Raw genomic sequence first — 22,459 nt, forward strand, 5'->3', positions numbered from 1 at the left:
AGTCGGTGGTTTGCACCTGGTAGAAAATTGGTTAATGACACACACACACACACACACACCACACACTTTCACAAATCTGGTTTTATAGGCACAATTCAGTCTAACTGTTGGAGACAGAGCAGTAGCCCCCATGAAATAGTAGGCAAATTTGTACATCTGTACATTTGTATAAAGCTTAGTATACAAAGCTTATATAATGCTTACTCAAAACCATGTTTTGAGGCCCCACTATGGGCCTACCAGATGATGCATATTTGGCTAGTAGGTGCTGTTGGGTGAGGTCAGGAATGAAACCCACTTGTGTAGTGTTTTTCATTAAATCAAAAAGAGGCTGATTGATTTTTCTCTAAAACCAAAGAAATTTGGGTAGAAGATCATATTCTTCCATTTTTATGCATTTAGCTATTTAACCTTGAAAGCTTTTCTTGCTCTATTATTTGAAAACCATTGTTAGGTGCTTAGAAAAATTTTTCCAGTCTGTTACCTCATAGTGTAACAGTTTCGATGTTAATAGCTTAAGTGTCTCAATAGTGTTTTTTGAGACAGTGCTAAGTTTTGAACTTCTGTATATTCTTTCTTTTTTTAAGATTTTATTTATTTATTTGACAGACACAGAGAGGGAGCACAAGCAGGGGGAGTGGGAGAGGGAGAAGCAGGCTTCCCACGGAGCAGGGAGCCCGAGGCGGGGCTCCATCCCAGGACCCTGGAATCATGACCTGAGCCGAAGGCAGACGCTTAACGACTGAGCCACCCAGATGCCCTGAACTTCTGTATATTCTTAAACTTACCATTTGTTGTATTAACAATTGATCGGCAGTAACTTTTACATCTTTTTTAAAAAAGAATACTTTGGGCACCTGGGTGGCTTAGTCGGTTAAGCGTCTGCCTTCAGCTCAGGTCATGATCCCAGGGTCCTGGGATTGAGCCTTGTGTTGGGCTCCCTGCTTAATGGGGAGTCTGCTTCTCCCTCTCCCTCTGTTCCTACCCCCTGCTTGTGGTCTCTCTCTCTGTCTCTCTCTCTCTAAAAAAGAAAAAGAAAAGTATACTTTGGGGTGCCTGGGTGGCTCAGTCAGTTGAGTGACCAAGACTCTTGATTTTGGCTCGGGTCATGATCTCAAGGTCATGAGATCAAACTCCCCCAGTGTCAGGCTCTGCACTGGGCTAAGAGCCTGCTTACTATTTTCTCTCCCTCTCCCTTTGCCCCTCTCCCCCTAACTCTCTCTCCCTGAGGGGGGGGAAAATGTTTTGATGCATCAGCTCCAAGGTCCAGCCGTGCAGGCTATACACTATAACAACTCCAGGGGTCACCATCATATATTGTGCTTAGTTAGTCATGCAGGCAGAGGACCTAGCATATGTAGCTGTTTCCTTTTTGATCAGTTGTCATACTGCTATTTAAAATCAAGAAACTTGGGGCGCCTGACTGGCTGTCAGTAGAGCATGTGACTCTTGATCGCAGGTTTGTGAGTTCAAGCCCCACATTGGGGGTGGAGTTTACTTAAAAATAAAAAAATAAAGTATTTTAAATAAAATCAAGAAGCTATTTTATAGAAATTTTATTGCTTTTATTTTTTTTTAAGATTTTATTTTTTTGATGGAGACACAGCGAGAGAGGGAACACAAGCAGGGGGAGTGGGAGAGGGAGAAGAAGGCTTCCCGCCAAGCAGGGAGCCCAATGCAGGGCTCGATCCCAGGACCCTGGGATCATGACCTGAGCCAAAGGCAGACGCTTAACCACTGAGCCACTCAGGTGCCCCAGAAATTTTATTGCTTTTAAGATACCCTTTTAGTCACCCTTCCTGTCACTTTACAAATTTAACCTCAAAAAATAAAAAGTAAGCACTGCTTACAGGTGAGGTATATGTTTTGGTCACCCTTCCATATTCATTTTTACCTGTTTTTTTAATTAGGTGCTTTCAGCATAAAATAATTAGAATATTAAAACTTGGGGTTAAAGTTGATAAAGTTACTGTGGTAGGGTAAATACGCTATTTCACATGCTGTATGACTTAAAGTCTTTGGGCAGAGAAGTGGCACATAGCGAGGCAAGGTCAGTCATTGGGAACTGCAGTTCTTTGTACTCCTTTACTCCCACCAGGGGGTGGAATACAAAAGAGGCATTTTTAGGCTTTGGGGTTTTATCTCTGATAAAGGAAGTGGTGTGGCAGATTGCGGTGTATTTTTATGTGTTTTCCTTCATTTTAGAGAACAGCCTAATATTTCTATTTGCCTTTTAACGGAAAATGGACCTTGTAACATTGTTGTCACTGGATTATCTAAGGCGGTTTGCTTTCAATTAAAGGGCATATAAACCTACATCATAAAGCAAGCAAGAATCTCCAGGTGCAACATCTAAGAGCTAAAGGCTCTAAGCAGACAAGCAAAAGGTGATTAAGACTGACAACAAATGTGGAGAGACTTTATTGAAGATTGTAGTTCAAATATTTATTTTTCAAGGTTGAAAAAGTAGGAACATGTGGCTGTAATACAAAGCAGGGCCAATATTCTTGCTTACAGCTGTCATGTGTTCGCAGATAAGTCATAATTTCCTTAGTCTGTTTTCAGATCTGTGCCTTAACATTAGTGTGAGGGAAGAATGGGGAAATACAATTTTAGTAACCTTTTAGGTTTGGGTATTATGCCTGCAAAAGTATCATTGCCCCTCAGTACAAATTAACAGTAATTATACAGAGCATTTTGGAATAAGAAGTGTTCAAGTAAAGGCAGACTTCCAAGGAACATTCTTGACATTGTTTCTTTTTTTGTCCACCTCACAGTTTCACAGTTGGGTCTATATCTTTGTCTTTCCGAGCTGTGGTACTTAACGTAGGTGGTAGAGCTGAGCTGGAAAAGAGGTTTTTTTTTTTAGGGCTGTATTCCATTTACCACCAAAAAGCCCCCTCACTTTCTGCAGGTATTCTTCAGTTGTGCATTTATTATTTTGGGGGCCAGTGGACAGCCATGTAAGGACATGCTGGCCTGCCTTCATTACCATGGCCCACCCCCATTCACATAGCCTTCTCTAATAGTTATGCTATACATTGTAAGTACTACTTGATTGAGGTGTCTGCAATAAATGTGAAAAGAGTTTTTCATTTTTTTTTCTCTGACATCTTTGAGGTAAATAATAGGAAGCTGTGTCTGTCCTTCATGATAGTAAAATGGATGTAGAATTTGTCTCGACCTCTCTTCATTTGATCTTCACAAGAGGGACCACACAAGTTTTCAGAGACCCCACAGAACAGAATCACATTTTTTTTCGTTTCAGAATCAATTTGAGGGGCCCCTGGGTGGCTCAGTTGGTTAAGTGTCTGCCTTCTGCTCAGGCCATGATCTCAGTGTCCTGGGATCGAGCCTCACATCGGGCTCTTTGCTCAGCGGCGAGTTTGCTTCTCCCTCTCACTCTACCTCTGTATTCTCCTCCTGCCCCCCCCAAAATAAATAAAATCTTAAAATCAATTTGAGCTTTGTGCTAGATATACAAAGATGAAAAAAGGCCACTGAACCTAACAGAAGAGTATGCCAAGGGGACTTTTTTTTTTTTAAGATTTTAACATGAGAGCATGGTGGAGGAGGCGGAGCAGAGGGAGAAGCAGGCTCCCCCTGAGCAGGGAGCCCGACATGGGACTCAGTCCCAGGACCCTGAGATCATGACCTGAGACCGACTGAGCCACCCAGGTGCCCCCCTGCCCAAGGAAGTATTTCAAAAGGGCACCAAGTTTGGGCTGGGAAAGTTTGGGAAAGTCTTCCTGGATGGAAGTGAATTATCGTCAAAGTCATAAAATAGGAAAAGTTAAGGCCAATATTTTTTGAAAATTACATGCTACTTATACCTGAGTATTCTAGAAGGGTTTGCACGTTTAGAAACGTGCATTTTTTAAAGATTTTATTTATTTATTTGAAGAGTACTAGCAGGGGGAGCAGCAGAGGGAGAGGGAGAAGCCGACTCCCTGCTGAGCAAGGAGCCCGATGTGGGGCTCCATCCCAGGACCCTGGGATCGTGACCTGAGCCAAAGGCAGATGCTTAACTGAGCCACCCAGGTGCCCCAAAACCTGTGCATTTTTTTAAAACTTCCTAAAAAGCTGCTTTGACTTTGTACTAATTTATTCACAACTGGCTTTTAGACATGACAACAGGTAGGACGTGTAAAACTGCATACCAGCCGCATCTGTCCATCTTGGGGCGTGTTGTGCTTCCAAATCCACGTGAACATGCTGAATAGAAGTCAGTTTTATCAGGCCCAATCTAAACAGGCTTGATGCGGAGAGTCTGATTGGAATTAGAACTGCTGCAACTGGTTTCCTTTTTTCTTTTTTTTCCCCTAACTCCTTCGGTAATGCATGAATGAAATGCCACTCTGAACATTTACTATTATCTGTAGATGCTGCAGAGCCCTGTTTCAATCCCAGTCAAGGCTACAAAGTTCTGTTCCGTGACTCTCTTTAAGACTTACGGCTAATAACTACCTGGAGATAGCCAAGCTTTCAATATTTTAAACTGATTTTTCCAAATGACACATTTTAGCCCGACAAATGTTTCCGTCAATGTGGAACTCAGTAATGCCAGGAACGAAATAGTTCAGCTGGGGAGCAAAAAATTTTACATGAGCTTAGAAGGAATATGTGCTTCCAGGTTTTCATCAAGAAAGCAGAAGATCCGCGATATCTGAGGCAAATTTGATCTTAAGTGATGTGACTTTGCTGTGAGTGCTGGTGGGCCGGAATTTTTTCCTCAGTTTAAAAGTACAACTTACTGCATAGAAGACAGCAAATAGAATATTAAGAATGTGTGAGTCAGTTGTATCACAAACACCATAGAATAAGAAATATTTTATGGAAGATGTTAATAAATTTGGGGGGCCACCCAAAATAGAAATGAATGGGACTCTTCAAAGGGCCATCTTCTATGAATTAAGTAAAAGCCTAAATCGAACAAGAAAATTGCACATCTGTTCTAAAAGAAAATACTGCACTTGCCCTTAACTTGGTAATTTAAAAACTTCAAGATTATCAACTTTAGCCAAAATCAAAGGTGGGTTTACAATATTGTTTAGTCAGTCAAGCAAATTAAATCTTGCAAATGTTCCTACCTAGTGATGTAAGTATTACGAAAGAGAATGATAGCCAGTAGCCTAAGGGAGCTGAACCAATTAGGAAGAGTGATAGAGGACTGGTGAGCTGTCTGTGTTAATGGAGGTAATCAGGACATCTGTTGCCAAGGCCAAAACAAACACTCAACTTAGCACATCATACACTCAAAATTATGAGACTGCCTGTGGATAGATTTGGCATTTCATGCTGGTCGAAATGGAGCTACAAAGAAATAGTTTCAGGAGTATGAACCAATGTGAATAATGAAAAAAGCATGTATCTAAAAGATCTGGATGTGATTTAGCTCCACCATTAACTAGCTGTGTAATCATGACAGCTTATTTCATTGCTTCTTGTCTGTTTCCACATATACAAAATATGGAAATATGTGCATTTACCTCAGGAGTGTTGAGAGATCATATAGTAGAGCTTATCTTTTAAAAATAAGTAGTATTTTGAGTTTGGGATCATTATCCAAAATTTTGAAGGCAAAGAGATACTACAAAATAAATTTGCTTTTGGGGGGGAATAATTTCATTACTGTCCGTTGGAGCAATGACCATACAAATATTCAAGCATGAGTTAGCTGCTATCTCTAAGAAACACAATAGAAAGCACTACCATTTAAATTCAGTGGTGTTACTGCCCGAAATAACAGGTAAAACTATCCATTAGCAGATAGTCTTCAGGTTAAGTCAGAAGAGATCAATATAAAGATCCTGTCTGTTATCCGTTCTGAGGTTTCTCAGCATGCTAGGTTGGCTTTTTTTGGTGGTGTAATGGAAGATAGACTACTTAATTCAGGATCCTGTTTTCACTTCTTGATGGGCGTAGAAAGACTATTCTTTGCTAATTTAAGTATAGAGAGTTAGCCGATAATCCTAGCCACCTTCCACTTTTTATTGGAGTTACCTATGAAGGGCATGGCACTAGTGACCAATTTCAGCTTACTTGCAGGCCAGGAGTGATAAAATGATCTAATCAGGCAAGAGTCTGCATGATCCCCAAGTTGGAAGACAGCCCTCCAGGAACATACTTTAAAGAGAAGGGAATTGTTTTTTTTCTTTAACCATAATTTTACTCTCTACTGTACTGAACCCAATCCTGGTGGAAGCTCTGGTCCCAGTGGTAGAAAGAGAAAAAAATCAGAGACTGTATAACAGAGGGTAATTGGTAGCATTCACTTCTGGCTATTGGTTAATGTGGTACTAAATAAAAGCAGTGTGATGTAGTAAGGGGGGAATAAAAAGTATGAGTCAAAGTAGCCAAGAATAAAATCCAGGCTTTCACTATGTTGCAAACGAGTCTTTTATGTCAGGACTGACAAAAATGAAAATAGCAGTGGCTTAAACAAGGTAGAAGTTTCTTAAGTAAAAATCCAAGTAAGGAGACAGGCTGACTGGTATGGCACTCCATGGCTATAGAGTCTTAGGCACCTTCCGTCTTGTTGCTCTGTCCTGTGTGACTTCCGTTCTCAAGAGGGCTGCCGCATATAATTCTGCTGTTCATTTCCTGCACGTGGCCAAAAGGCTGAAATACTAAGCGTTGGAGTTAAGCCCATGATCAGCTTACCAAGCATCCTAGGGCACTGGCAGAGTGAGCCTGGAGGAAGGAGGACCTTCTTCTAATTCACACAAAGGGACCAGCTGGACCCCAAGTTCTATGTCAAGGTGGTCCTTTTTCTAAACTCTGCAGCAGCACTCTGGGTGGTGGTCTTCATCAAGATGGCTTTTCCAGTCCCAGCCCTTTTGTTCACATTACATTTAGCAGGGAAGAAGAATAAGGAAAACAAACTTCCTCTCTTAAGAGTACTTCCCAGAAGCTGAACGTAACCACATCTGCTTCTGTCTCATTGTTTAGAACATAGACTCTTGGCCACTTCAAGGGAGGCTGGGATACATATTTGGGGACAGCTGAGCATCTCTGCCACACCACCATGAAAGAGTAAACAGACTATAGGATGAGGTTAGTGACTTTCTAATGGCAAAAACTGTCTAGTGGCAAACCACTAAAATCCCTTCCAGTTCTATAGTCCTACTCTATAAATCTCTATAGTTTGGTATAGAAAAGCAGAAAATGCATCTCCCCAAGTTGGCTGGTCAATGTAGGTTCAGGGATGGGCATTCAATAAGCACTAACGCTTAACTGAGGCCTTACTCTGTTAAGTGCTTGAGGTTTATGAACTTATTTAAATTCTCACAACAACCCTATGAAATATTGTTATAATCCCCATTTTGCAGATGATAGAGTCAAGAGAAGCTAAGTAAGTCACCAACACAGTAAATGACAAACCCAGGAAGTTAGCTCCTGAGTGCATGCCCTTAACTGGCAACTGAAAGTGTAATGTGAATTTAGTTGGTCCACTGAGAAGCAGTCTTGGAGCCTTTGAGGGAATTATTGAGAAGATCTTTCTTTTTTTACCAAGCTAGTAGAATGTAAGCCCGGAGCTATGATAGCTACCTCACCACAGCACTTTGAAGGCCCACTGGGAGTGAGGCCCAAGAGGAAGTCAGAGCTGAGGGTGGAAAGAGCTATTCGTGGTGGCTTCAGGATTCACTGTGCCTGAAACCAGATACCCCTGGATTTTTCAGTTATTTTAAAATATTCATTCTCATCAACCACCAAACTTCCTTCCCCCCATTCCCCACACCTTTTTAAAATGAGCTTCTGAGATTCAGTAGAAGTTCTTGTCCTCTGACAACACAGTAGGTTAACCGAATTCAGCTGAGCACCTGTGGACCTGTGCCTGAAGAACATAAGTAGCATCACTAAGACACTGAACACAGAAAATAGAATAAGTTCACAGCCACATGAATAAAGCAACTTAAGTAGTAACTTTATGTTGAAGTTGAGGGGTCTGGAAGAATGGATAGCCAGAGAGTTGCATAGATATGTAGGGACTAAGGCTGAGAAGAGAGACTCTTCAGAGAGAAAAGTATGGCTTAGTGCTTAAAATCTCGGTACTCTGAATTCAACACCGGGCTATGTGACCTTGGGAAAGTTCACTTAACTCCTCTAGGCTGACATTTCTTCATTTGTGAGATGAGATTAATACTAGTATTGATCTTACTTGGCTCATAAGGATAATAAGATCATACATAATAAGATCATACAGGTTAAGAGCTTAGAACAGTGCCTAGAACACGAAATACTCAATAGTATTTGCTAGCCAGGGCAGATATGAGGTTACAGAGGCAGTTTGAGGAAGAAGTTTCAGCAATGCGGGGTAGGGCAGCGGTTCAGCATAATGAGAAGGATTGTGTGTGTGTCGGGGGGGGGGGTCCTAATTACTTGATAAAACTTCCCGAGAGTAAGGAAGACGTGAAGAACAAAATTGGGACAAAGAAAGGGGAATAACCAAGTAAATTACTATTATCTATATTATTATTGTCAAGTTAGTTTGGACCTATATTTATTTGGCAAAATGAAGTTCTAATGAAGGCTTGGAAACAAAATGGTGCTGATGGATGGGGATGCCACTTGCAAAGGGATGAAAAGAAAGCATGGCTTTTTTCAGTTGAGGATTCCCTAGCATGGGGAATGTACTAAAGAGATTACAATAATCCTTAGTGTGCTTCTAGATCTTCAGCATCAGGAACATCTGGGAACTTGTTAGAAATGCAGGATCTCAGGCCCCACCCCAGAGATACTGAACTAGAATCTGTATTTTAATAAGATCCCAGGGTGATTTTATGTACATTAACATTTGAGAAGCACTGCTCTAGGGTAGAGAGAAATTCATGGGTTTTTATTTTTTGAAATACAAAAGAATAAGAAATGTAGTCCAAAATCATTGGAGAATCTATTTAAATATCTGGAATATAGTGGCCACGAGTTGCATAGTTTCCTTCAGGCTCTGTCTCATTATGAGGTGTGTACCTACCAGGTTTCAGAAAACAGTACTAACCACGGATGCGGATCATCATCATTACTCTTTTCTAAAACGTGCTAAGGAATAATTATGGCTCCTCAAATTTTAAATCTTTAAGTGCTCTGGAAGTTTAAGTGAATGTTAGATAATTCCTAGTTTATTCACAGGAACATTGTACTCGTGATGTGTTGCTGTGGAACAAACTACCCCCAAACTAAGCAGTTTATAACAACAAACTTTTGTATCATGGTGTCTCTGGGTCAGGAATCCATCAGGGCTTAGCTGGGTGGTTAGGTGGTTTGGCTCAGGGTCTCGTAAGAAGTTGAATCGAGCTGTTGGCTAGGGCTTCAGTCAGTCATCTGAGGCCTAACTAGAGCTGAAGGATCTACTTCCAAGCTTGTTCACATAGTTGTTTGTGAGCCTAGGTTTCTCACCACTTGAAAGTCTCCACAGACTGCATGAGTGGCTTCATGGCATGGCAGCTGGCTTCCCCAGCGTGAGTGAGCCAGGGGAGAGAGAGAGATGCACAGAGACAGAGACACAGAGAGACGGCACCAAAACATGGAAGATGCAGTCTTTTATAACCTAACATTGGAGATGACATGCCATCACTTCTGCCATATGCTATTGGTCCCACAGACCAACCTTGGTACAGTACGGGAGGGGATTACCCAAGGGTGTGAATATCAGTAGGTGAAGATCATTGAGGGGCCATCTTGGAGCCTGGCTACTACAGTGGTGGAGGAAGTTCTTCCCGATGAGCAGTGAAACCCATCACTAGCTCCAGGTATGGCTTGTACATCCTCTTCAGTCTTCATGGAGAGGAGGCAGCCCAGATGATAGATGACTTACAGCTCTCACACCCATGTTTGAACTACTTCAAGAGCTACTGATCCAAGCACAAATGGATTTTAGTCCCAAATGGATGGGGAAAATGGGAATATGGAAGCAAAGAACACCTATTCAGTCGAGACAGCCTTCACATTCCAAAAAATCTGGACGCAGAGTGGTCCCAGCAGTTCTTTAATTCATAATTGTATCAAAAACTGGGGAGGGATGTTTTATCTGAAAATAGTCAAACTGATTGCTCCAAAGAGGCCATACTCATCATGCATAATGACCTTCCCACATCGAAGGTTGGCCTTTTTGATCTAGAGCCAAAGAAGCAGTGAACGATGAGTATAACCAAATGGAGAAACTTCTACAACTCCTCTTATCAGCAGGCCAGCAGATAAGAAAAAAAATTCTATCACTTTGGTATCATTTCCCTTAAAATGAGACTGCATCCTTTTGCTTCAGGTGATGCCACCTGTGTGTTAATCAGATCTGTGCATCTTTCTGCAATCTACATTGGACCAAGCTTATGATCAACCCAACTTACTTTACATCCCATCGTCCACAAACTATTAAAATTGAAAAAAAAATTGTATAGAGGAGCTATTGTCCATCTCCAGTAAATTTTGGCGAGGATACATGCCTCTAGCCACACGAGACAAATATTTAAACTTTATTTCTCATTACAAAGGTATTCAGAAGAAAAATGGGATATTCCAGAGATTGTAGCAGGCAAAATCAGCTACACAATCTTTTTCTAATTATTAAACAAAGCAACACATCAAGAATTCTCATTTTTCCATTGGAAAATAAAAGTTATGTTAATCAGAAACAATGACATTTGGTCTACTTTAGATCAAAGTCCCCTCCAAACCCCAGAGGGCCAATTCTGCTCTTGTTAAGACAAAAGCATTGAGTAAAAAAAAAAAAAAATGAGAGTATTTTTTTTCTTCTTCTTTGTGGACCATTTCCTTATTGTGGCTTCCAATAAACCTCTCAATGGTTAGCAAGTTTTGACCAAAATGTCAAGCAAGATCTTTTTCTACTGTGGAATGGAGATTTAAACTTTGAGGACTTAATCAGGTATCAGATAAACATGAACTGCAAATCCCTCCAATGAAAACAACTTTTCCAATAATTAATATAGCTTTGTGCCCCATTTTACTCGATTTTTACGGTTAATTAGAAAATAAACTTTATTGACAGATGCAGTATACTGTGGGTATTTTATTAACCCCATTATATAGTGAGTAGTCTGAAAAGGGAAGTGAAGAAACTTGCCCACTCTTAAGCATTAGAGCTGGGATTTGTACCCAGGCCACCTGGCTTCAGAATCTGAATGCTCACTTTGTTATATTACTCCTCTACGTGACCACTCAGTGCATGTTTACTAAATAATTAACTTAAGTTCATGTGTACTATACAAATTCTTTGTAGACAAATGTTAAACAAAGGATGAAGATGTTTATAGAGTTTTATAAATATTTCTCTTAGTGCTTTAGCCAACATTTTCACTCATTTTTCTTTAATTTGAAATAAATTTTCTCCTGTCTGCCTCTATACTCCCCCTTTCTCTACACTTGGGGTAGCTACGTTTCTTTCCCTTTTGTCTCCTGTTCTCCATTGCCCTAGCAGTGATAGTTCAATTCCCGCTAAAGACCTAGCTCCTGTGGGCAGCAGAGTGTGGTGGTTCTCACACGTGAGCCTGTGCGCCTGCATCAGAATCACCTGGAAAGCCAGTTAAAACACAGATTGATGGACTCCAGAGTTTCTCGTTCCCTAGGTCTGGAGTGAGGCCTGAGAATACTAATTTCTAAGTTCCTAGCGACCACACTTTGAAAATTACTAGTGCAGCTATTCAAAGAAATACCTCTGAGACCCACCTTTACTATTTATTAGGCAAGTGATCAAACCTTTGTTTGGTTAAAACTTTGTGGGGCGCCTGGCTGGCTCAGCCGGTAGAAGCATGTGACTCTGGATCTCAGGGTTGTAGGTTCAAGCCCCACATTGAGTGTTGATTACTTATAAAATTAAAAAAAACAAAACCAACAATTTTGTACTACAGCTTCCTCATCTATAAAATGGGGATGACAAGGCCCATCTCATAGGCTTATCTCCTAATTAAATGAGGTACGTAAAAGTATGTAACACTTTACCTAACACTAAAGAATAAAGCTTTATTCTTTAGTGTTAGGAATATATCTAACAACTAGCCTCATTAGTAAAACAATGTATTAAAACAATGTTTTATTATCTTCAACACTAAATACCTATCTAAATATATCAATTACTATTTATAAAAAGAGCTTTCAAACACTCCCCAGAATATTCTTTTAAGTATGTCAGTGAAGTAACTTGTTATTTGAACATTGTTTTAATCATTATAAAACACTGATTACTATAAGTCTTCTTGATCCTGTTGTGGTATTGATAAGAACCGGTAGGTTTGTATCAAATAAAGGCATATTCACTAAGGACTGGGCAGACACAATTAACAAGGTCATTTTAAGTTAATAAAAATCTCCCAATGTGAAAAAAAAAAAAGTACCTAACACTGCCTGGCATAATCAAGCCTCCAAAAACAGTTAACTATTATTACAAGCTGGCTTTTCCAGACATACTTACCCTTAAAATACATTTAATACTCAAATAATAGCTATTAGAAATTTTTAAAAAAGGTATTTCTTGATAATTACTTCTCAGTAGGGAAGTTTTTTCTTCTGTCATGATCCTGGCCTCCCAGCTTACTTTTCTCAGGGGGCTAGGAGAGAGAAATCTTACTGGAAAGTCCAGGAGAGGCATCGGGCCGGCTTGTGTAATCTTCTTCCTCTCTTCTTTAAAATTCGGAACTAGCCTGTCCACAGGAACTATCAGTTCTGCTGCTCCGTGAAGTAACAACAGAAAACCTGATCTCCCTGTGGGGAGAGGGTGGTCGCGCAGCGCTGCCCGTGTCTGGGAAAAGAATACGGCTAATTCTAGAAAGCTCACTTGCTGAGATTTTTAAGACACATTCTGCAATGTTAAGTTTATTATTAAAAAAAAAGTGACAGATTGATCCATATCTGCTTTATTTTTTTCTTATTTCTCACTTCCTTAGAACTCAGGCGAGAGAAAGGATGCCACTCCTTGGAGCTCTTCGAATGCAGTATGAGGGCTGAGGCTTTAGCTACGTAGTGTTTTGACCTCGGCAGATTACTGAGGTTCATCGAGTCTGCGTCGACAGACGAGTACATGTTTTTTACGCAGGCTCCACGGATGTTAAGCAAGTGTGGGGCATTTGAAGGCTGAGAAAAGACGGGGCTTTTCGGAGATCATGGCGTCGCAGAGCCTTCTGGAGATCTTGTATCCGGTTCCCAGCGGCCCAGGCAGTATTTCCAGAAGCTGTGCTTCGCGAAGGTGGAACAAAACTGCCCAGATACGCAGCTGATACCCTCTCCTGAGGGGACAGCCACACACAGGCTTGTGGATCACAGCCCTACTGGTGAAGCTGAAAGTACTGAGTTAAAAGAAGAGAAATGGTGAAGGCTGGGGCTGGGGCTGGGGTTTAGTTGGGGAGAGCTTGTTTGTGAGGGACAGTATCAATAAAAAAAAACCCTTCAGACTAGCTCAATGAAAAAGAAGGTTAATTGAGAGGATACTACAACTTCATGGACATCTAATAACAGGACAAAAAGCACAGCCAGGCCACCCAGGGAATGGAACTTTCTAGAAAGTCAATCTTTCATGGGGCTGCGGGCCACTCTAGTCCTTTCTGCTTTCCAAAATTTTAACCTTACACATCGTTTTGGCTTCTTGGGGTGTCAATGCTAGCCAAAATTCTGTTTTGGTTTTTTTTTTAAGATTTTATTTATTTGACAGAGAGCCCAAGTAGGGAGAGTAACATGCAGAAGGAGAAGCAGACTCCCCACTGAGCAGGGAGCCCTGTGCGGTGCTCTATCCCAGGACCCTGGGATCATGACCTGAGCCGAAGGCAGATGCTTAACTGACTGAGCCACGCAGGTGCCCCCAAAATTCTGTTTGCTCTTTCAGTTCAAGCACCCATCCCATCATCATCTGACTTAGACTGTCTTAATGTCCTAATTCCAAATCCTTTGGAAAGAGCATCTGATTGATCTGTCTTTGAGTCAAGGAGAATGTGATAGGGGTGGTGGCTGGGAAGCAATTACAAACACGACGCAGGCATGAGCTGGACAAGTACCTCCAATCTGTCTCCCTTACTAAGGAAAATCAAAATTAGTCACATCTACAGAACAGGCCAATCAAGAGCCCCCAGACTCTTCTAAAAGATCCATGCCCATGACTGCCTGAGAGGGAGGTAACTCTGGCTGGTTCCTTAAGCACTGATGGTCAGGGTTTTGAACATGTGACCCTGACTTCTCCTTATCCCTACCACGATTAATTGGATCAGAAAGGGTTATACGACCCAGAGGCAGCCTGTCCATCATCTGGGTAGTGATCTCTGAGATTGACTAGCCTCCAAAGCTCTGCTGCACAGGGACAATAGTGATCAATCAACTTCCTTCCCTTCTAGAATTGGAGTGGAAAACACAGAGTGAGCCAAGGCAAGGATAGCAAGTGAGAGTCGCTCTCAAAGTGAGTTCTAAAGTGAGACCTGGGGGGGATGGTGGGGTCCTCTTGGGAGATACTAGGCTAAAGTCATGAATGATCCCAAGTTATAAATAACCAAAACTGCGAGTTAAAGAGAAGTTACAGAATAGAGATGGTCAATTGGTAGCAATAGAAGTAGTTGAAGCACAAAGACTGGGTCACTTTAAAGGTGAGAGATCCATAAATTTAAGGAGTAACAAGAATTTCCATTCCTAGAGCTGGGTTGAAGACTTCTAGACTTCAAGCAGACTCCCTGCTGAGCGTGGAGCCCAATGCAAGCCTCAGATTCCACAATCCTGAGATTATGACCCAAGCTGAAATCGAGAGTCAGACACTCAACTGACTGAGCCACTCATGTGCCCTGAGACTCCTGTTTTTCTTACTGTCATGGGTGTCCTCTCAACGACTCTCTACTCTCCCTCATTACTTATGATCAAAAGAGCCTAATTAACCACAATCACTATGTCACCTCAGTACTTTAATATACAGCTTAGGGTTAAAAATACAGGGAAGGAAGAAGAAAGACAAAAAGAGGAGTATAAGGATTTGAAACAACTAAAGAGAGAATTTGGTATGTGATGCATCAACTTGGCTACCCATGATGTTTGTGCTGGTACATTCTGGGACTTTGTGCTATGACTCTCAGCTTACTTGGCTTTTAACCTACCCTTCTCACTACCTGTGGAGAGCCAGCAGCAGAAAGACCAGGCTTCAAACCTACTATAACCTTAGAGAGTTTATGTTGTTTCATCAGTAGTTTGAGGAAGAATGAGAGACAGTGAAGAGCTGGAGAAATTAAGAGACTTGCCCAGGATTCCACAGCAGGTTTCTAAGAAGGGGGTTTAAATCCCAAGTCTTTACTCTTCATCATCACTAAATGAACGGTCTGAATATCCAGCACTCATGACATATGGCTATGTACTCTAGCTTTCAGGTTGTTGATTTAAGATCTCATGGCCTTCCCCAGCAAATTCCTAAATCTCTAAAATTTCCTCTATAGTCCTGACACCAAGTCCCATGTGTGGGTTTCCTTCCCACAACCACAATTCAACCTTCCCCCCACCCACTGCCCCCTTGGTTCAGATGCCAGTTGCAAATCCCAGGTTGTTATCTGTGCTTCTGACAAACTGTCTACAGATGGGATGTTTCAAAGACCTGCGATGGGATGAAGACGCGTTCCTAGAGTTCAATTAATTTGCGAGAGCAGGGCATGGAACATAGAGAAACATTTTACCTACTAGATTGCCAATTTATTATAAAAGGATATAACATGGTAACAGCCAGATAGAAGAGACGCATACAGCAAAGTATGGGGAAAGGTGCTTCTTCCATGCCTTCTCCAAGGGAGCCACTCTCCCCAAATCTCCACGTGTTCACCAACCTGGAAGCTCTCTGAACCCCATCCTTTTGGATTTTTATGGAGGCTTCATTACATAGGCATGATTGATTAAATCATTGGCCATTGGTGACTGAACTCAATCTCCAGTCCCCTCCCCACCCAGGAGATCAAGGGCAGGGTCAGGGCTTGGGGGGTTGGGGGGCAGAAAGTTCCAACCCTCTAATCACAGGATTGGCTCCCCTGGCAACCAGCTTCCATCCTTAGGTGACCTAGGGATCTTCCCAAAGTCATTCATTAACATAACAAAATACACCTTCGTGGTTTTCATCACTTAGAAAATTCCAAGGGTTTTAGGAACTCTGTGCCAGGAATGGGGAACAAGACTAAATACATATTTCTTATTATAAATCACAATACCACACTTCCCAAGAATTCATCTAAAACACGGAGAATTAAGAAGTTAACCATTATTTGATCTAGCTTCTCATTCAATATAATAGACTTTCTTTGGGATCCAAGACATGTAATGAAGTGAATCTTGCTTAGGTTAAGCCCAACTCTGTCTCCCTGAATTATCCACCAGTTGGTTTTTGTTCTCTAAAAGAGTAATTTGGCTCATCCTGTGATTGCCTTTCAAGTGCTATTAAGTAAAACCCAAGTTTTAATAATAGCTTCTCATTTTTGGTCTTAGGGAGTCACTTCTCACTCTGATTCTCAGTTTCTTTATCTACAAAGTGGCAAGTCCTGCTTTGCTTATGTCATAGGGCTATTAGGAAAGGGGAAAAAGACAGCAATCATTTATTAAACATCTGCTCCATTCCAGCTTTATACACACTGAGCTAATAATACTCCCAGTCCTATAAGGCTGGTGGTATTTGCCCATTTGAGCGAGGACGAAGTTGAGGCTAAGAAAAATTAAGTATTTTGCCCAATTACTACACAGGTAGTAACAGAACCAGGATTTGAATGCAGGTTTGACTGGTGGCAAATCCCTGGGTTTAATCATTTTACCATTTGGCCTGCTGTGAGCTGGTACTTAAGAAAGCACTTAATAAATTTCAATTATTCAAATATTTCAAGTGTTCTTCTTCAGCTTTCTATTCTCTGAGGGAGACATTCTCAATCTTTTCTTTTTAAAGATTTTATTTTTAAGTGATCTGTATACACAATGTAGGGCTCGAATTTACAACCCCAAGATCAAGAGTTGCATGCATGGTCTACCTACTGAACCAGCCAGGAACCCCTGTTTTTAATTTGATGAGCTATCGTTTTCCTATCCCATATCATTAGATTCCCTATCCTCATGGATTAGCATGTGTTTTGTTGTTGTTGTTGTTGTTGTTTGTTTGTTTGAGAACAAGAGGCAGTACTGACTGCCAGGGACCTACCTAATCAGCATGGACGTAAGAAAGCATGTTTTTAACGGTCCATTTAAAATGTAGTAACCAGAATGGGAAGTCATGTCTTACTGTGGCTAGAGTTGGAAAACCCAGGTTGCACAATGCTTCTCCAGCATATCACATTCATTTTCTTCTAGTTTCTTCATCCAGACAAGCTAAAGCTTTGTTATCATCCTACCCAATAAGCTTCAAGGGTCAGACATGCTGAAACTTGGGTTTGAAATGAATGAGTCAGTGTTGAATCTGATTCCAGCATCTTTAGAAATGTTCCTAAGGAGGTCATTGAAGTGGGGGTACAGTTACAGAAGTGTGACCACTTCACTTGCAAGGAAAACTACCCAAACCTAACTATTTTAGGGCCTCTGAGGCCTAAGAAAGAAGATAGTCTGTGTTTAGTGGCATGGAGGGGGATAGTCTCTTTTATCTACATAGTTGAATTGTAAAATAAAATTTCCAAATGCTGAAGAGCATGAATGGGGCTACTGTGATCGCAGTGAGCCCCATCTATTTATCCGGGACTTAGTCTCATGTTGGCTAATGGGCCTCTGAGCTAATGTAGTGATAAGATTAAGAAAAAGAGCAAAACACTGTTATTTTTTCAGATGTTGACGCTTTTCAGCTTCTAAATAAGCATGATGTTGCTAATTTTATTACCTTTTTCTACCTTGTTTTTCCACTTTTGGCCAAAACGAAATGAAAAGATGTTTCCTATTTTGTACAAGAATGATTTTCTCTAGTAACAGTTGTAAGAACAAATTACGTGCAATAACAGCCACCTAATATATTTCTATATTAAAATGTCATCTAAAATGATTGGTTGTGGGTGACATAGGAATGGGGAGACTAAAAACAATGAGTTTTACTGATGTAAGTGGTTGAATGCTAAAGCAAAGGTAGCTCCTCTTTGAATAATATCTTAGTTTAAAAGTTGCCTTTCCAGAGAGACCTTTCTTAAGCTCTGCCTCTGAAGTAACATGCTGGTCACTCTTGCCACGCTCTTCAAGCTTCCTTTCCTTCATTCATGTTTCTATCACGTATTTCCTAGTTTGTATTTGCTTGTTGTCTATCTCTCCTCCTCTGAAGTACAAATTCCAGGCTGTGTTCTGCATAGAAACCCCCAAATATAGAACACTGCCTATATTAGGCACACAAGTGTTTTTGAATGAATAAATCCATTTTGAAAACGTCAAGTTAACCACTTACTCCAGGCTAGCCACCGGTTTACCATCTTTTGGTTTTTGTTTTTGCTGTTGTTCTGTCTGTCGAGTTTATTATATCTTTTCTTCTTCTCCCTGTAGGTCTATTTATTTGTGGATGTAATTCCAGCCAATCCGATTTACTGTAATACAGTGGAGAGCATTTATCAGACACTTAATAGAGCAGTGTTTGGTGGGAGGTGTATTATAACCAGGTTTTGCTAATACAGTGATAGAGTTTGTGGATTTTTAAAAATGCGTTAGAGTGGATTTTTTTCCCCTTTTAAAAAAGTTACATCACTGATTTGTGTTTTCTTGAGTGGGACAGAAAGAGGTGGGCTGCCAGGACTTGTTCCTAACTTTAGGTACCCAAAAACAAGTCTGTTGAGGAGGACTGAGATCCATTTTTCTAGAAGCAACTTTTGTATCCGCTGTTTGGGGTCGGAGGAGTGAGATCATGTTGGCGCCTTTGTTTCAGCTGAAGACAAACCAAGTATGGGCCGCACAGTAGACACCATTGGATGCCTGTTAACTCAGTTAGGTTGAAGCATATGGTTCTAGCTGATGGATGGGTGGCGAACTCAGTGCCAGCTACCCTGAGGGTGCTCAGTAAACATGGGTCATCTTAGCAATAATGCTGGGCCTCCAGCCAGACTTGACAGTTTCGTTTTGCGACCTGTATAGGGACAGCAGGAATCACTACTGCAGCTGGGAGAGTTTGGCACAAGATGTTGGGAAAATCATTTCATTTCTTATGTTTTGGGGGTTGGGAGCTGAAGGGAACAGTGCATTTCTTTGTGCCCTGAGAATTGCATGTCCTTAGAAAACGTTTTGGCCTTGACGTGGTCATGAAATATGTTTTTTTTAAGGGAAGAATTTATAGAAAACTCATGTTCATGTTAAATAATTTTAAGATTGATTTGTTATTTATATATTTCTTTCTAGTTGTGGAGTTTTTTTTTTTTCTTTTTACATTGCAAAAGAAATGGGTTCTGGCTATGAAATCCAAACCCTCACTGGGGACAATAAAGTTTACCAAGTCATTTGCCATGACAAAATGGTTTATTAGCCCTACTTAACACAATCCAGGAGTTGGTAAAGATATCTTGATTTGTTCTTGTGAAGGGTTTACTTCTTAAGATAAGTCTAAAATACCTAAAATATTAAGGTGCAAATACTTCAATAGCAAATGTACTACTTACACATCAGAAATAAAAAACATTTAGGAGACCATAGATTTGCCTGTGGGCTCAATAAAAGAGCTGAAGATCTTTTGTTTTATAGTCACACATTTTATTACAAATTTCTTTTATTTTGTACCCAATAGAAAAGCAAGTTTGGAATCTATTTACAAGTACTATACATTTACACATATTATATACAGTTAATGAATTTAAAGAAAATGGGCAGAGAAACACAATATATACGGAAGAATATGCCACTGTACATGGTTTATTATCATCATGGTCCTTAGTGTTACTGAATCTTTATTGTAGTAATAAATACAGTTCTATATTTACACATCTTATAAAACATCTCATAAATGTATTTTTTTTTCAATTCCAAGTTAAAACATCTGATCAAAATAAACATGCTTATATAAAAATAAATCTACCTAGCAGTCTTTTGGTTTGGATGTATTGAAGCTAATGTAGTATAATAGAAGTTACAAATTAATCCTTTGACCTTTAGTATTTAATAATTCTGCTTCTTAAAATACTTAACACATGTATTACATATGGAATAAGCAGAGAAGTCATGTTCCTGACATCAGGTGGGTTGGTCCAGAGACAACACAGCTAAAACCAAGCTAAATAAACAGGATATGTTACAAGTCCCTGTTGAGTCCAAAGTGGTTTCAGACAGTTGCTAGAGCTACTAGAGATACACGTGTGAGAAGTTATTATGCCAGTGGATTTCATTTATGTCAGTCTCCATTTGATTATTTCCTTAAGATGCACATTAGTTTGAATCAAATGATAAAACCACCTGCAAAAAGTGTGCACTCACCTGAAAACAAACAAACAAAAAACATCAAAATCCTCCCAGGTTGCTCACCATCTTTTCTAGGTATATCCATTGCCAGCAATGGACTTTTATTCTGAGTGCTGGACAGCAAGGAATTAACAAGGAATTAGACAAGGCAAACCTCACTTTTACATGATCGCCTTCATGGCAATTTAAGAATTTAAGTTTATTTTCCTTTCAAAACATTTGTAGACAGTTTTACTTCACTGAGGTGGAACCATCTCATGCTGATACACAAATTCTGGCATCTCTAAAAATGACATGACTATAACTAAGAAGGCCCCACATTATCCATTCAGGAGGGGACTGGTGACCTGGAAAGATCCTTTGTGAGGAAAGGCAAAGGAGGACTAAAACATCCACATGGTCATTAAAATGCAATCCTACTGGCCACAGCCTTTACTTAGTAATGTAGGCCATTTAAAACCCTATTTTCCAAACACCTCTAACCATCTTTTAAGGGTTTTCAGGTTTAAAACCTCTTTTGTAAGCAAGTAGTTCTGCCCCTCTCCCCAAATAATTAGATTGGTGAGTTTAAAAAGAATTCAGTTGAAATCATGGAGAATCTTTTTTGAACATTGCAAATCTGCTTTTTAAAATCTGGGCATACCTAAATAGTGTGACTGATCTATCTCTTGTATCTGAATGAATTATACAAGCAGCATTTAGACTTATTTTTCACTTTCCAGTATCAACAGGTTTTCCAGCTTTTTCCACGCTGAGAGATATCAAAAACAAACAAAGTTTCCACTCGGCTATTTTTAGTTACTGCTCTGATGTACCCAATCTCATATTTTTGGTTTTTCAATGTTTGCAAACATTTTCTCCCACAGGTGAATTAGAGACATGGGACAAATGCCACAGATGAAAGGTGACAGCTTTCGGTCACCGGGTAAGCTGGTGGTGACACAGAATTGGAAGGCAGGTCATAGCCGATGCTGGTGCTGGTGAAGGTTACCAAGGCTTGGGTTGAATCACAGGACTGCTTCTCGACATCATCAGAGTTAATAGACATCAGGCTTGGGTTTCTCGATCTCGTCCAGAAGTGGGTTTGCTTTCCCAGGCTCCCCAGATCTTCCTTAAAATGGGGATTGAAGAGGATGTACAGAAGGGGATTGAGGCATGCAGGAAGCGGGACAATCACCAGAAGGATAAACTTAATTACTTCGGGACTGATAAAGGTGAGGTTTAGTAAGGAGGAGAAGGACAAGAAAGCCACGGGGCAGTAAAGGATACAGTTGGTGAAGAGCAACAGAGCGATGTGCTTCACCATAGAACAGTCCCACATATTCTCCAGGTCTCCCTTTTCCAAATTGCAGTAGAGCTTGGTGTAGGCAATGGTCATCACCAGGAAGCAAAGGGAGTTGAGCAAGACGAGTGCGACCATGTAGCCTGTGGTGCTGGGATCGCCAAAGGGCAGGGGCAGGCAGAGCGGGGAGGCGCTGAACTCACTGCCCCCCAGCAGCGGAACTGTGGCGATGGTCAAGGCCAGCACCACGCAGAGCAGAATGATTGCTTTCAGACTGGAGAAAGGAGTTTTCCTTTCAAATTTTGCAGAACATTTCACAGAGAACCCACGCTCCAGGGCTGCCAGGGTAAGCAGGAAAACAGATGATTCCGAAGCAAAAATGGACAAAAAGCCGACAACCTGACACCCGACCCCCTGCTCCCACCACGCCCCATGCTGTGCAAAGCTGCCAAAAGTGAACGCATCCACACCAGCCAGCACAGCACTGGAGACCCCCATGAGCATGTTTACTGCTGCTATTAACCCAATTAACAGTTTTATGGAGGAAATGTACAGAGGGGCTCTGAACACCGTTGAGGTCACCAAGGCATTGCAAGTAAGCGCCAAGACGGCTATGGTCCACACTCCAATTCTGATCAGCCAGCTACCAAACAGGTATTCGCAGAGTTTGAAGGGCCCTAGAAGTCCAAGGAAGAAAGAGACTGGGTATCAAACTAAGGTTTATGACTTCTGCCACATTACCTTTTTGTTTCTCTTATTAGGACACCAAGAGAGAGGCCAATAACAGCCAGAGTAACACACAGTTCCCCTGTGGCATGCTCTACTTTCTTTAACTACTGTGAA

General features: G+C 40.9%; 1 protein-coding gene across 2 annotated transcripts in view; it reads right to left on the bottom strand.

Moving 5' to 3' along the window:
• Nucleotides 1-19,616: 19,616 nt before the first annotated feature.
• Nucleotides 19,617-22,459, bottom strand: part of LGR5 (leucine rich repeat containing G protein-coupled receptor 5) — a 124,615-nt gene continuing 121,772 nt past the window's right edge. For both annotated transcript variants that reach the window (XM_027594962.2, XM_027594961.2), the window contains one exon: nt 19,617-22,293. In XM_027594962.2, coding sequence (XP_027450763.2) covers nt 21,206-22,293 — 1,088 coding nt within the window. In that variant the 3' untranslated portion in view covers nt 19,617-21,205. The remainder of the gene's footprint in view (nt 22,294-22,459) is intronic.

Source organism: Zalophus californianus, chromosome 9, assembly GCF_009762305.2.
Source record: "Zalophus californianus isolate mZalCal1 chromosome 9, mZalCal1.pri.v2, whole genome shotgun sequence".
Classification (NCBI taxonomy): domain Eukaryota; kingdom Metazoa; phylum Chordata; class Mammalia; order Carnivora; family Otariidae; genus Zalophus; species Zalophus californianus.